The sequence below is a fragment of the Strix uralensis genome, chromosome 5 (genome assembly GCF_047716275.1).
Source record: "Strix uralensis isolate ZFMK-TIS-50842 chromosome 5, bStrUra1, whole genome shotgun sequence".
Lineage (NCBI taxonomy): Eukaryota > Metazoa > Chordata > Aves > Strigiformes > Strigidae > Strix > Strix uralensis.
The window spans coordinates 65805096-65820280 of record NC_133976.1 but is presented as its reverse complement, the minus strand read 5'-3'; the positions used below and the strand labels follow the sequence as shown (position 1 = coordinate 65820280).

The following is a 15185-nucleotide window of genomic DNA, read 5'->3' as shown; positions in this document are numbered from 1 at the left end:
AGTAAACAAGCTCTTTTGTACAAGAGCCCCATTTCTTGACTCTTGCAGTTGGAAATGTATGTCTTCTATCTGACAGATATTACACCACACAGACCAACTTGACTTTTATGCCTTTGTCTCTCCAACAAAACACACTCAGTGCCCAGAAGCATTTACTTCTCTAGTTATCTTCCTTGCCTTGTTATACCACTTGTTTTAGCCAGGGGCACATACTAATTTCGAGAACTTATAGCAACAAAAAGTATAGACAACTTTTACTGTCTTGTTTTCTCTTTAAAATTAAGAGTTAGAGTATGCTCATATAGATCAGGTCTGTTGCTCAGACCTCAGTTTCTGATAGCTAGGGTGCTGGACTAGATGGCCCCACAGATCCCTTTCCAGCCTCAAGTATTCTGTGATTATGTGCAGCAAGCACACTTACCCTAGAAAATCAAAGTCAATGGTGGAATATTTGGCTTGAATTAGAGCCCACAGTCCCCAAAAGAAGTGTGAAGCCTGAAAGAAAAAAAATTTTTAGTGAAAGATTAACATTATATAAAATCCAACATGCAAACATTCTCACATGGAGACAAAGAGTTAGCTACAAGAGAACTCTTAAAACACAATCTTTTTGTAAAGTTGTTTCATATCTCTTTACTAAAGAGATTGGTAAACAATTATTACAGAAATAATTACTGGCCATTGGAGGAACAAATCCATTGGCCTTCTGATTCTCCATGTGCTGTTTTCAAGAAAAATAATGTTGCATTTATGAAACAGGTCATCTATTAAGTAGTCTGTTGTACAACCCTATACACCATGTTAAAAAATGCACAAAAATATAACTATCTCATTTCTACTGCTGCTAAATATCTATGTATTACTCTACATAGAGTATTCAACTGCAGTGCAAATATGAAATTCCTTTTGAATCTTTGATTATAACCCTTAGGCCATTATAACTACAACTCACTTTCACTACTGACTTGGATGAAGAGTTACAATCTGTAGCTATGAACAGAACCTCTAACTCATCAGCACTTACACAAATTTCTCATCTGTTCCAAACTTACTTCCATTACAAGTCCACATTAGCAGTCTGGAGGCCTATGTTCAGTTTCAGACTGAAACTATGGATTACATTAATGATATGTTTGTTAGTATACTTCAAATGAAAAAAATACATGTAATGGCCGTGAGCTTGATAGTCTCCTTGTGAAAGACATTTCTGGACCACCCAGGTTATAAGCGATATACTTCAGACTTCTGTCCAGTAAATAACAGCTTATAGTAATTACCTAAATTGCTTCCTGAAGTTTGCATGTTACACTTTACCAGAAGCGTACAGAAGACACATGCATGTGCATATGCCTGAAAACACCTTAAAATGGCAACTACTGTATGTACATGTGAATCCCTCTTGTACATCTAGTTTAGGCAACTTCATCTGATAGCATATAGTTTGGCATTGTACACCAGCATCCACTAACTTTAGTTTGTATTTTCTCTTAGCAGGGCTTCACACATTAACTGACACAAGAGCGGCAGTATTTGTGCATTGTGTGTGGTCTATAGGCAGGTCTTGAGCTGTTCTCTAAACAGAACTCTATCTTCTTAAACATTAGTATGACCATAGTTGAAAACTGACAAAACAATGCTATATATTTTAAAACAGACCACTAGTCTGCTTAATTGCAGATCTAACTTTCCTAAACGACTGGGACAGCAGAATTCAACAGTAACAGTTGATAACAGAGATTTTTAAAAGAATAACAGCAAACAAGCCAGTATTTTTACGGGCTTGTTTAATTATCATCTTCCTAGAATGTGAACGTATTACCTCACTGCAACCATTCACTTTTGCCAGAAAACTGAAGGTATTACAGTAACAGAGGTGTGCTTGGATTAGTCTGAAAGAGTACTGAAATAAGGCCAAACTTGCTTCTTAGCCTTAGTCCTCCTATGAATAGCTTGGCATTTTATTCTTCAGGAGAAAGCGAAATAAAGTTATCTAGCTATTGGGTAAAAGGCACTTTTGCAGTAATGTTTCCTCTCACATCCTCCAGGCAAAACAAGATCAGGGCTAGTCAGAAAATGTAACAAAAATAATGTGAACCTGTAAAGTATCTCCAGAAATTACAGAGATAAAGCTTGGGAAAAAAAAGACATCTTCAAACTGCTTCTAACAGTATACATAAATAGGACATTCAAAGACTCAATGCCACACCTATTTAACTACTTATTCTACCTCCAGGAATTACACTTGATGTGTTTTTTTTCTTGAAGGACAAGGCACCAAAGCCAGATCAAAACTGAACATGCTCCATCCTTTCAAAGGAAAAGAACAAGGGAGTGAAGCTTTTACATCCAAACTCTGTGAAAGACAGACTGACAGACAGGAGACAGCTTATAATGCACAAGATACAGGAAGAGCAATGAGCAGACTCACAGCCAGCCCTCACACTCTACAACAAGGCAAAAATTCTGGGGAATGACATGAGACTACATGTGCACTTTGCTACAACTTAAACCCCTAAGGTGACCAAAACCAAACATAAAAGCCACTCCTCCCTGCTTGCTGAGACACTGCAGGCAAGGAAAGAGTTAAGGTAGTACTGAAAGACTCTAGAGTAAGGAGGGGGGGTGAGGTAAAAAAAAAAAAAGAAATCAAAGTATCCTACATTTACTCTAGCAACATTTTATCATCTTATTTTAAAAGAGCTTCTAAAATCAGAAGATTTATAAGTCTGTATAAAGCACTACCTTGCTTTGTCTTCTTACCATTACAAGCACAAGTTCAACACAGACCCACCATAAGCTCCAGCCAACTCAGGAACTTGCCAGACCAATAAATAGTCAGTAGAAGTACTCACTAAAAGCTCACCTCCTCATTTTCTGAATGTTCACTGCCTCTTTTCACTAGGAATATTCTACAGAGAATTTAACACACAACATAACAGAAAGTTTCCACAGAACAGGCTAAGGAAGTTTTTCTTTCCATGCCACAGCACTCAGAGTAAGAAACTGGCAGTTACATTTGTCCATAGCTCTATAGCACTTAATATATTCTAATCAAGTGTTTGTTATTTACCAGTGCAAACTGATTGACTTGGACATATAGAACTTCAACTTCTTTTTCACTGACTTCTGTGCCAAATCCTTTATATTCTTTGTAGGCCTCAAGGTAAGATCTCAGCCATTGTTCCTGTAATTTTCTGTTAGGATAAAGGCTGTAGTCTACCTCATTTACTCCTAGGAAAAAAAAAAACAACACAACCTATTAGAACCTTACAGTGTCCAAGACAACCGTTAGAATCACATTACTGGACTAATTCCTCCCTCCCCGCCCCCACACACGCACAAATTGATGTGGACAAACATCAGTGTTTTTACTTTGATCTGACTTTATCAGTTACATGTTGGGAAGAACTTCTCACACACGAATTGGAATGCTCAACCTCACAAAAAGATTTATGCTGTATATGTTTTCAGCCACATACATATTCTACTCATATTCTGAAATTCAACAAGTTTGGCTTTGAGAGAAGCCTTAAGTACTTGCATTATGAAACAAAAGCCCTCCCAAACATATCAAATATTACACATATCACAGGAAAAGAGACTTGTATGCAACCATACCCAAAGCTGAATCCTGATGCATACATATTGTCACCAACCAAGCACATATTTGAGAAAAATTTATTAGAAGTCTACCCCTCTCCTCCACAGAGTATCGGTAGAATTAGAAGTCTTATCTCCATAACCACTCTTTTTGTCCTATTTTTCTTCCTATACTGGAGCTGCTTAGTCACAGGCCATACGGAGTCTGCCAGGAGTCCCAAGCCCAGATCACAGTTCACTCCCACTAGCTATCATTCCCAGATGATCTGGAAGTACTCCTTAAGTCTTATTTTATGAAGAGTGCAATCCCCCAGCACCTAAACTCTTCCCTGTGTCAGATCACTCAAATTTAGCTTTTAAAAAAAATAATCATATTGTTACTGGATGGATAGAGAATAGTAGAGGTGAAGCACAGCTGTTCTTCACAGGCAAAAAAAAAAGTATGTGTGTTTAGTCTTCTTACTGTTCTTAGCTCCTTAAAGATGTAGTCAGACTCTGACAAGTCCCAGATGAAAAATCAAAAGCTCTCAAATATATTTTGTAAAGAATTTAACTTGCTTTCCAAATACTTAAATTACCAAGTACACACTTGAAATTTTTTGAAGTTACCTAGACTTAACATTCAGTTTATGAGCCAATGACTAGTAGATTTCACCTACTCCTAATTTCACCATACTGTGCTTTCCATCTATACTAATCAGTATGTAGGTTTTTCTTGTTGCCCCATCTTCTGAAATAACATAGCATACACTCAAGGTTACTTCTCTTATGTAGTAAATGGAATGGGCATTCACTGAAAAAATCTAACTAGTTAATGAATGAATCTACCAACACCTTATTCCTAAAATCCACCTTCTTCCTACCACACAGTCTTAGCCTTTACTTCTCATTTTAGGATACGACTCAAGGGCAAGTACTTAGCACACACATTCAAAGGCACCAAAAACAACATAAGCCTGACATTTGGAACTGTGGAACCAGAAAGCATATTCTCAATATATACTTATGCTGTAAAAGATTCATTCATGCAGTATTTCATTACAGTGGGGTGTCTATGCTGTGTCATTTCACAGAAAGATACTGTGAAAGCTTTAAGTTCTGTATCTATCCAACTGTACCAAGACTTAGGACATGATGTTCCCATTTCTGGGTTAGGCGAAGCTGCAAAAGGAGGACATAACTGGCCTGCAAGATGAGACATCCACACATTTTGATACCACCAGGTGAACAGCTATATACATGTATGTAGATAAACAAAGAGAAAAGAATGAGCTTTTTGTAAAACCAGTTTCCCTTTACCTCAGAAATCCATTTTTTACCTGCAAATTCATTGAAGTGATTTCCAATGTCATAAGCCAGGTAGTTGTATCCAGAGTACTCATAGTCTATGAACTGCACATCACCTATGTGAGACACAACAGCAGCAACATCAGAGTCCGTATCAAAAGAAGTCACAGCCCTAATCCTGTGGTGTCCTTGGAAGTTTTGGGGAAAAAACAAAACAAAACCACACACCCGTCTTACTTGTGCCCAGTTGTGTGCACTCACACATTCCAGGGTAAGGCTGTGATTTTTATGATACGAGATTCCCTTAAAATATTAATTCAAAAATGCTCTTAAATAATTACTTAGACCTTAGAAGTCTCTTATTTTTAAATTGTGAATAGCAGAATTTCAATTTTAACTTCTACCACATGAGGGCATCCCTTACCTTCAAATACAGTAGAAGATCCTTTATTTAAATTTTATGTAGAAGTAACAGATCAATTTTTCCCTGACTTAAAGAACAGTCCTGTTTATTCTCACACAAGCGTGAAACCACAGTGCGCTAACATGTTGCAACACCCTGACATTTCCTTTAACATGTTAATGTTTGCTGCTTCCTCCAACCACACATACAAACCAATACTATTCTTAATTGTTGCTTTTTTCAGCTGGCTTAAACTAGTCTCAAGAAACCAGACAATCCTTAAGTCCTCAAAGCTATGAAACTATGTAGCACTATGTAAACAAGCACCGAAAGCAGCAACCACAGCCCCAAATGTTTCCAAACCACATTTACCTATAGTGAAGCTGGGGAAAATGCTTCACTCAAGGTAATACAGCACTGAAGCTGCTCAAGAATGTCTACACCACAAACAGTCAACACATTACAAGATAGATTAAACTAGAGCTTTTGTATTTTAAGAGAAACCAGCCAGTAAAATTACTAAAAACATCAGAAAGGGACCAACGGGTTAACTTAAGAGCTGTTTGCACTAAAACATAAAAATGCAAAATCTTGTATTTCCCACTGCTATGGGATATAACTGAAATGGAAAATTTTCAGTTGTACCCTTCTTCTCTATACCATTCTTTTGATGACTAGCTGCATATTTACTCAATAAAAAGATATTCCTTCTATTACAATGAACAGTCTTCTTAATATGACTTAAAACATCTTACAGATACTAATGCTAATTATCAGAACTCCAGGTAAAAAAGTAATTTAAGAATAACATTAAAGTATGTTATGTATTTCCTAGACTAAGGATTTTAAGTGTCTAATATACTGCCTCCTTAAGCTTTATGGATATCACACACATCAAATACAACAGTTTTGCCACATAAACGTCCTGGCCAAGTTATCACAGAACAACTTTGTTGTTAGAAGTGTTGCTTTCTGTGAAGTTCATCTTTACCGTCTTTGAAATACTAACAAATTTTTTCAGATGGATAAATCTTCTTGTCTAAGAACAACCACCCCACAGCACAAAATTGCTTAGTCACAATCCTCCAAGTCTGAGTTTACCCTTACTTTCACCGAAACAGAGCACTGCTTACCAAGGTTATGAGGTTCAACCTTTTAGGCTCTAATAAACCAACATGAAAATGGCCTGCAAAGTGGCAAGCTCCTCCCGGGAAAATCTTGTTGGCAATGGAAAATTGAGGTTCTCTAGAACTCTGAAGGGACAAGAAGTTTTACAGCAGTTGCAGCCAAGATCTTATAATATTGTCACAGATTAACTTCTGCCACCGCTTGACTGGCAGGTTCATATGCTTGCACTCCCCACTGGTTCTTTAGTACTACTTTTAAAAACAAACACCTGTAAATTACATGCCAGTGAAAATGCACAGCCCAACCCTGGTTAATATTCTGCTACACAACTGATCTCCAGATCCTCCCCCCCCACCCCCCAATCATTTAATATTGTTTGTATTTAGAGGTTTTTTCTTCTTCCCTCCCATGAAATACAAACACAGCAGGTAAAAGTCTGCAGGCAAAATACTAACATAAGGAATACTTAACATTTTTTATGTGCAAGTTTCATTTTGAACAGATCTATGTGCTATTATGCATTTTTAAGTACAGCTAACATTTAAAACTTACTTTCAGGTATAAATAATATTACATACAAAATTGTATCTAACAAGATACAGGTGAGGCTGTTACTAGGCACTCTCCTGTGGGGAATTGCATGTGAACAAGTGATGTGATAAACCTTCAGTCAGTGCACAAGTAGACCACAAGGCAGCAACAATGGCATATCCAATCTGTAGCAGATGAAGAAAATTCGGCAAACTCACATTCGATAAGACAAAAGTTCAAAGTGAAAAACTGTTTTTACTAATCTTTCAGACTCATGCTACTGTGGAACTCAACTTTAATTTTTGCATGAAGGCTCAAAATAAAGATGCACAGTTCTGTGAAACCGAAAGCAAGCAAAAACTAAGTTTGCCACTTCATAAATGCGTAATGCATACATGTCCCACCTACCTTGTTTCAGAAGAAGAAACTCTGCATTAATTGTTTAAATATCTATAGTATTAGAAGTTCATTTTAAGATTTACTGCAGTTCATAGGGAAAGCCATTTCTAAAAGATATGGCTTACATTACTAGTTAAGAAGCTAGTTTGTTATGATGTTTCTAGTAATATCACTGGGATATTACTGGGAGCAGGCAGACCAACAAGAGACAGTAGTCTAAGAACATCTGTATTTTATTGAAGTGAGAAATGATTTAAAACTAAGCTCTACCATCTCTCTGGAGAAGCTACTGTTAACCACCAGGAACAGAGACATCAAGAGTATTAAGTATTTCAAGTTGAAATACATTCTTTTCTTTCAGGGGTCTCCTAGTGTAGACAGTATGCAATGTGATCTACAAAAAACACATAAAGATACAAAATGGAATACACGTCATGTTCCATGCACCAGAAATAAATTTTTAAAATAGATCAAGTAGTAGCCAATAGAGCATCTGCTAGATCTCCTCGGGGAACTGAAAGGTAGGAGGGTGACAACACCTCTCTCTTTCTAGCTGCTCTTCACTTTTAATGGTTTAATAAGGTAAGCACTTTCGACGTGCAAGTCCTAGCTGTAGTTATCACAGCAGAATGATGTATCCTGAGTTTCGTCCCATCCTGCTCATCAGGTGAGCCACTGAGGCCCTAGAAGACAGCTTCAGTAAAGACAGCGATCTATGCTATAAACATACTTGAAAATTCACAAACGGGTATTATACCCAAAGAATAATTTTAGCTATAAATACCCAATACAGCTTTGCAAAACAAAACAGGTTTTTAGATCAAATCCAGAAGCCTTAAACATACCTCAGTCTTCAGAAGCACTGAGCACCCACAGACTCCTACCAAAGATCATAGAAAACATTGGGTAGGCAGAGGGAACAAACAGAACAAAACCAGCCATCTACCTACACACTTAACTCCCTGGCAGGTGATTTTAATACATTCAAAAAGAACACATACAGATACAGACAAAAGAATACTGATACTTGGTCTTATTAAAAAGCAAGTATTTGAATACTCTTAAAACACCAGGTGTTTTTTGTAACTCCCAGGTCATGTTGGAAAAAAACAACCCCAAACTTTAAGAGCATCAGAACACAAGGTCTATAAATAAGCAGTACCAAGCATCAAGCACATTTCGACTACACTGATGTCCAAATTGTAATTAAAAGCAACGTGAAGCTGAGTTAGCCTTCAAAGAGTAGATGACACTGATAATTATAAGTTATGTAAAGTTAACACTTGCAAATTTTCATATCCTGAGTGATTGAAAAACGGACATTAACAAAACAGCAAGAGGCAAGAGTTCTCACAGCCACAGTATGAACAAATTCAAATGAGATGAGTGAAACTCCATTAAGTGAAGCTAGCACTCAACATGTTACTCCAGTGTCAAATAAAATTTAAGGACATGAGCCTGATTCTTTTTAAAAGCAGTATGCAGCACAACCATGATTTTTCTTTCAATTCTGAAAACGTAACATGAATTTAATGCAGAGGACAAATCTAAAGTAAAACACTGGGACAAGCCATAATCATTCTAACTGCATTGGACAGGAGTCCTGGTAGCTACTGATAGTCTGTAGCTTACATGCATACACACACCCACCCTGTGCCCAGTAAATGTGCAAATTAAGCATTCACAAACAACATAATAAATACAGTATTGCTAAAACCAATAAAGGAGGTGTGCTTTTCTTCTCAATAAAGTCTGTGCAAAGCTGGTAGTGTTTATCTGGTTTTTCAGAAGCTGGCACCAAAAAAAGACAAGTAGTTAATCTAGAAGACCAATTCTCTTTTAATTCCAGTTAAGGGTCATCATGGTCTTTCTGATACACAGAAGCTTTTCTAGGTGGAAGAACAAATTTAGAGTACAGTATCACCCAAAGCTGTTAACTACCTTCACACAATTCGCTCTCATTCCTAATGAAGAATATCTTTAAAAATTCTATTCTGGGCTCTTGCAAAATTATTTGTATGCCAATAAAAGCTTTTGCTCTGCTAAACAGAATTCTAGCAGTACACGTTTCTTTATAGTTAAAAGCTGAGCTTCCACTTCTAAAATCACATTTCCTCATCTTAAGATTGTACTAACAGATTGATATTTTTTGCTTTGTAAGAAGTACGCTATAAGAAATAGCCTTCAAATGACAAATATTCTTTCTACAGATGGCATTGAGGTTTGGTTACTATGAAAGTGGTAGCTGCTGTATTCAGATTGAAGAAGTTTTCCAACACAGTACATGTGCAACATTCAAACATAAGTTCAATAAATATATTTATTTCATATTTCCAAGTCCTTTCCCTTCCCAACTATTTACAGCTAGTTTGAAGTCAAAGTACTTCACATACCTCCCTCCTCCCCACCCTGTCCCCAAACACTAAGCACTCACACACTCTTTATTGTAGGATTGCTCTTAAGTGATTCACTGCTGGCATTGTTTTTTCCTCCATTCTGTTTACGAAAAGAAAAGCATATAGCATTTGTTTTAAAAGTAAGGAACTTCAAGCCTATTGACCACGATAGTGGACCTTTTAGAGGAATTCCTCCAATTTTTTTTTGCAGCCTGGTTCTACTATGAAAAGTGACTATAAAAATTACTGTTACCTCAGTGGGTCTGTTCTGGAATGCTAAAACTGAAGGTAATTTCAGCACTGAACACAAACACCAAAAATAAATATATTTTTACAATATCACAATTCTAATGTGTGTAAGACCACAAGATGATTTTTTGCATACCTTACATGCTTCCCCCACCTTTTTAAGCAGAACTATATAACCCATCCTTGAAACTAAAACCACTGAAGTTTGATACTGAATTCTTAGAATTTAAAATTTATCTTACTAGCATTGTACAGATATATACATATATATGTATGCATATACCTATATAACTAGAAGTACTAGCAAATCCCTTCAAAAGTGGTATTACGCAGAGGGAAACTTGTACACAAACCACCAATACTTCGTTTTCCCAATTCACATGCATTCAGTGCATATCTGACAGAGGAATTGGTTATACATACACAGCCAGTTTTCATACTAGAACCAACTCCAGCATGTCTTTGTCAGTTTTTATTTAGAATTTAAGGGACATAAGCTTAAGAGGTCAAAGACCAATGATAACTGATGGAGAAGAATTCAGCTACATTCACAGTCATTTACGTCACAACACTTTTGGTTTACATACCAATGATCTTACCAAACTGTCACAAACAAATATGAAGCTACTAGAAGGAATGTGTCATCCTCACTTCAAGAGAAAATCTGGATCTAATCTGATGAAATTGTTGTGCTCAGCTGAGCTCAGATATTTGAAATGAGAGGAAAGTTGTGCATTTTTACTGCACGATGGCCATTTTAGTGTTGCAAGTTTGTCTTTTGTTTTAATATCCTGTTTAATTGATTAATTTAGTAACCGAACCTCAAACCACTAAAAATCAAGAAATAAAATAAACTAAGTTTATACAGAAGCTTTACAGATTTTAATAGGCATTCTTTAATAACACAAATTGAGTTAAATGTATTATAATTAAAAAATTTGTCTTTACTAAGATGTGTATTGCCAACAACTGTATAAATAAAGTATGTATTTACAAAAGAAATCTTTAAGATGCCTATGTACGTCATGCGGAAAATAGTCACTGAATGTAGTATTAAGTATCACTAAGATACTTCATTATGAAAGTGTCTTCCCACAATTACAAACCAGAACAATACACATTTTATAAGAAATAATGTCTTCAGGTTATTTTCTATGCTTGTATGATTTTTTTTTCCAATTCTAAAAGCTTTATTCAACTGGAATGGAATTAACAATAACAATTACATACTTTGAAGCCTAGTCATACAGGCAGGCTAGGGATTAACAAATTCATGAATTCATTAAAGAAAAGCAAGGAACACCAACATTCTTCCTCTCCACAGTAACATACAGCTGAGAATTATCTAATTAAGCAACTTTGTATTTGCACAGATATCACTACCATTGCATTGTGTCTTAAAAGCTCAAACTGAATTCACTTGAACAAGTCAATAAATGACACCACTGATAACAGCAAATGCAATCAGAGCATAAACAAAGCCACTCACTACTTACTGTTTAGTTCAACACCTACCTCGTTTCTTGTTGTAAATAATATTCTTACACAACAGGTCATTGTGACAGAGTACCACTGGTGATCCTAAATTTGACAGTCTTTCCTTCATCCATGCCATCTCTTCCTGAAGAACTTGAGGACTTGGAATGTCACTTAAAAACCTTTTTAGGTATAAGAAGTCTGAAAGTTAGTATTTAGTACTGTGTGTTCCATACCAAGCGTTTGTAATAACTTATTTTCCTCTAGATTCTTATTTCAAATAGTTCAACAGACCTTCTCCCAAACCAGGGCAACTCTTTCCCCTAGCACAACAGCAGTCAAATTTTGACAATTATTTCCCTTTATCCTCCCCAAAAAACAATTCTCTGAAGATTATCTGTGCTGTAAACATGACAGTCCAAAAATCAAGAGTAGAACTTGAGTACAATCCTGCACATTTTTAAATGAGTAAAGATTAATAGGATTGTAGCATGAGTTTCATTCACTTTTTGTTCACATTAATATTACTTCCTTCAAGAATACACAACAGTAAGTACCACGTACTGTATGTATCTACACAGAGGAAGTGAAACATCCCTTTCTAGTTCTAGTCACAGTGAATGTTTAAGTAGCCATTTTATCTTCTAGACTTACAATTAAGTACTCAAGTTCTCATTTTCCTCAAGAATGTTATGTTGTAGAAGAAAAAAATTCAAACTTTGCTAGAGCATTCTTTAATTACAATGCAGCAGGAAGTGCAGTTGGCATCAGTGATTTCAAAGAAGTTCCATGAAGAATGTTTTTCTGCTTCCTGAGTGATATGAAGTTTGATGATACTATACAAACACTTCCAAATTACAGTTCTAGCTTAACAGTTTGATCGCCACTCCAAGAAACACTGTCTTCAACTCAAGCTTCAAATTACAACACAGAAATTTTATTTAGGTTAAACATTGCTCCTAGTTTTGCCGTTCCGCTCATCCCAGTTTTCCAGTGACTGATGCCAGAACCCTTTGGAAATACTTTCTTATTTTGTTAAGATCCTAAGAAAAAAACAATTTGATTTACAACTCAAGGACTATATTGGGATGCTGAAAACAAAATGTAATCAAACCCTTAAACCCAGATGACACCATTATTCACACTCCATGATAGCACAAGTCTAGAATGACTGTGTGCATACCTATTCCTCCCCTGGAAAACACTCTGGGAGCTCATCCCATCATCCAAAACAGCTTTTCATTAACTTTACATCACCCAATTTTGGACGTATTTGTTCAGTTTATAAATTTAAGACAGCTGAGAGATGCAAGATAGAATGAACAATAAGCAGTACTCCTGCAACCCCAGTATTCACCCCAGAACATAGGTCTTGGTTTGAGACTGATGGTTCGCTTAAAAACTGTTGAGGCAACTACCTTAAGAATGACATGACTTGATCTTGGTTCTTTAAAAAGAGTAAAGAAAAACACCATCATTTAAGTGTCCAATCAAATGAAGAGCTGTATGTATATATACACAACATAACAAATTAATTGAAAGACTCTCCTTATCATACTTGACATATATACAGCTACTTCTGTATACAAGACTATGACAAATTTTACAAACTTAACAGTATGTGCTAATGCAAACCTATTTTTTTAAATATTCTTCTAGCCCTCAAGCAGAAAGAATGGGAAATCAGGAAAGCACATAATGAAATACCTACCTTTTATTTACTTCCTCATCTGCAAATTCTGTGGGTATAAGAGAGAAGTATTTCCCCATCTTGAGCCACAGATTAGATTTAGGGATCCATCCATTGTGTGCATGAATAGTATGGATTTTAGCAAGCTGTCTGGCAATGAGTCTAAAAAAAGTTTAAATTAATGTTACATTTACTGTATATCTGACAGTCTTCGTTACATTTCTCCTAGCAACAAGAGAACCCAAGTACAATATATTTAACAGAAAAACTGTAAAAAATGCAGTAAGGGAATCCAAAGAGGGTTTAAACAAGAGCAGCACAGCTATAGGGTAGCATCTTTCAAGACTCAAAAGGTCATTAGCAGCACTACTTGAGAGGAGAAGTGGGAGGGATTTGAGTTCAGTTACAGCATGTATACTTCACCCGTATTTACAGTCTACTCAACTTGCTTATCTTTAGAAGACTTAACTGAAATTAGCTGCCACTGTTAGGCAAATACATTTCAGTGCATACATGAAAAACTAAAATCTTAAGACATCAGCACTTTCTGTTCACTGCTAATAGTTCAAAAAATTATGTCTCAATGGAAGACTACACCTTGAACCTATTCACAAAAGGAATGTATTAGAAACAGAGCTAGGAGTACTTGCTTTAGTCAAGTGCAGCCCCCTCCAACTCCATCATGTTAAATGATCTCCCTAATAGTAATGTGCAAGTGTTAAATACTCACAATAAGCAGACCTCTAATGAGTAAATATATAGCCTTCTGGGGAGGCAACAAGGATCATTTGTTCAGACTGAAATACCCTAGTAACTAAGATAGAGGACAGTCAAGAGTGTGAACATCAACTCACTGCAGGCTTATAGTAATATTTCTTTTCTGCCTGCTCATAAACCAAGCCTGAGATCCCTTGTGCTTGACAGAAAATCATAAATGCATCATAGAACTTGAATAATGAAATAATAATAATAAAGTAAAAAAATAAAAACCTTACCTGAAAATATCTGGATTGCATACGTGCTCTGGATCCAGTGCTTCTCCCTGCATGAACTCATAGCACAGGCCATTATTGAAAGTACAGTATAGTTGAGGTGCACAGCCATGAGCCTGCAACACACGGAAACTCTTCACTTCCTCATCTCGATCTACTAAGAGCTCTGTCTTATTTCCATAGATCCTAACTAGAACGACATCATCTGTTATGTCACCCACATAGCAGCCAATTAATTTATTGGTGATTCCATCGGTGAACAGCTGAAAAGTAAAAACAATACATAAACAACTCAGATCTGCATCTGCATTTTCGATGTGCAGGGAAAGCATGCAGGGTTATTCTTTAGTTCACAAAACACAAATGTTTATTAGATTGAGCATTAACAAAAGAAATCTTTAAGATACTGGAAAATCGTGAAGAAAATTGCAAGGATTTTTACCAGTTACACATGAAAAAAGAAGAAAATATGAAAACATGCTCCAGTGAACTACAGAAATACTACATTTAAGTGGCAATAACTGAAAGCTCAATAATGTAAAATGAGTTTCCACATAAGTACTCTGAAAATGGATTGAAGTGGCCGAAATCAAAGCTCCAACAAGGCAGCAATCCTAAACCAGTAAAAAAACCAGCCATGAATACAGGTAGCATGAAAACAAAAACAATTCTGAGGCACTTCAGAATTTCAGTATTTGCTGATCAGTGCACAACTAGTAAAAGATACTGCTGAAGTTCTAAACTATTCCTTTTAAAAAGCAAAATTCAGGTCAGAAACAGTTCACGTTTGGTGGTTATCACTTCCCACTATCCTTGAGGTTTTACTGATTGAGAAAAATTCCTAAAGTCACTTTGGCTCCTCTGCAACTTTGAGGCAGTACATAAAATTCAAGACCCTAGCCTTTAGCATCAAGTACCGTTCCAAATTTAAAAGTTTCTCACAAGACCCACTATCCTCCTATTTTATTTCATAACTGGTACATACCATTTTAAGTATTTAAAAAGCATTTTAAGTCCTTACCATTAAGGTGTAT

At 36.2% G+C, this 15185-nt stretch overlaps 1 protein-coding gene across 1 annotated transcript in view; it reads right to left on the bottom strand.

Moving 5' to 3' along the window:
• The window catches only part of ETNK1 (ethanolamine kinase 1), a 34028-nt gene that overhangs the window by 7664 nt on the left and 11179 nt on the right, over positions 1-15185 (bottom strand). The window contains exons 2-7 of the mRNA XM_074871421.1: positions 14155-14414; positions 13181-13321; positions 11509-11651; positions 4920-5003; positions 3071-3231; positions 422-495 (exon numbers count right to left, since the gene is read on the bottom strand). Coding sequence (XP_074727522.1) covers positions 422-495; positions 3071-3231; positions 4920-5003; positions 11509-11651; positions 13181-13321; positions 14155-14414 — 863 coding nt within the window. The remainder of the gene's footprint in view (positions 1-421; positions 496-3070; positions 3232-4919; positions 5004-11508; positions 11652-13180; positions 13322-14154; positions 14415-15185) is intronic.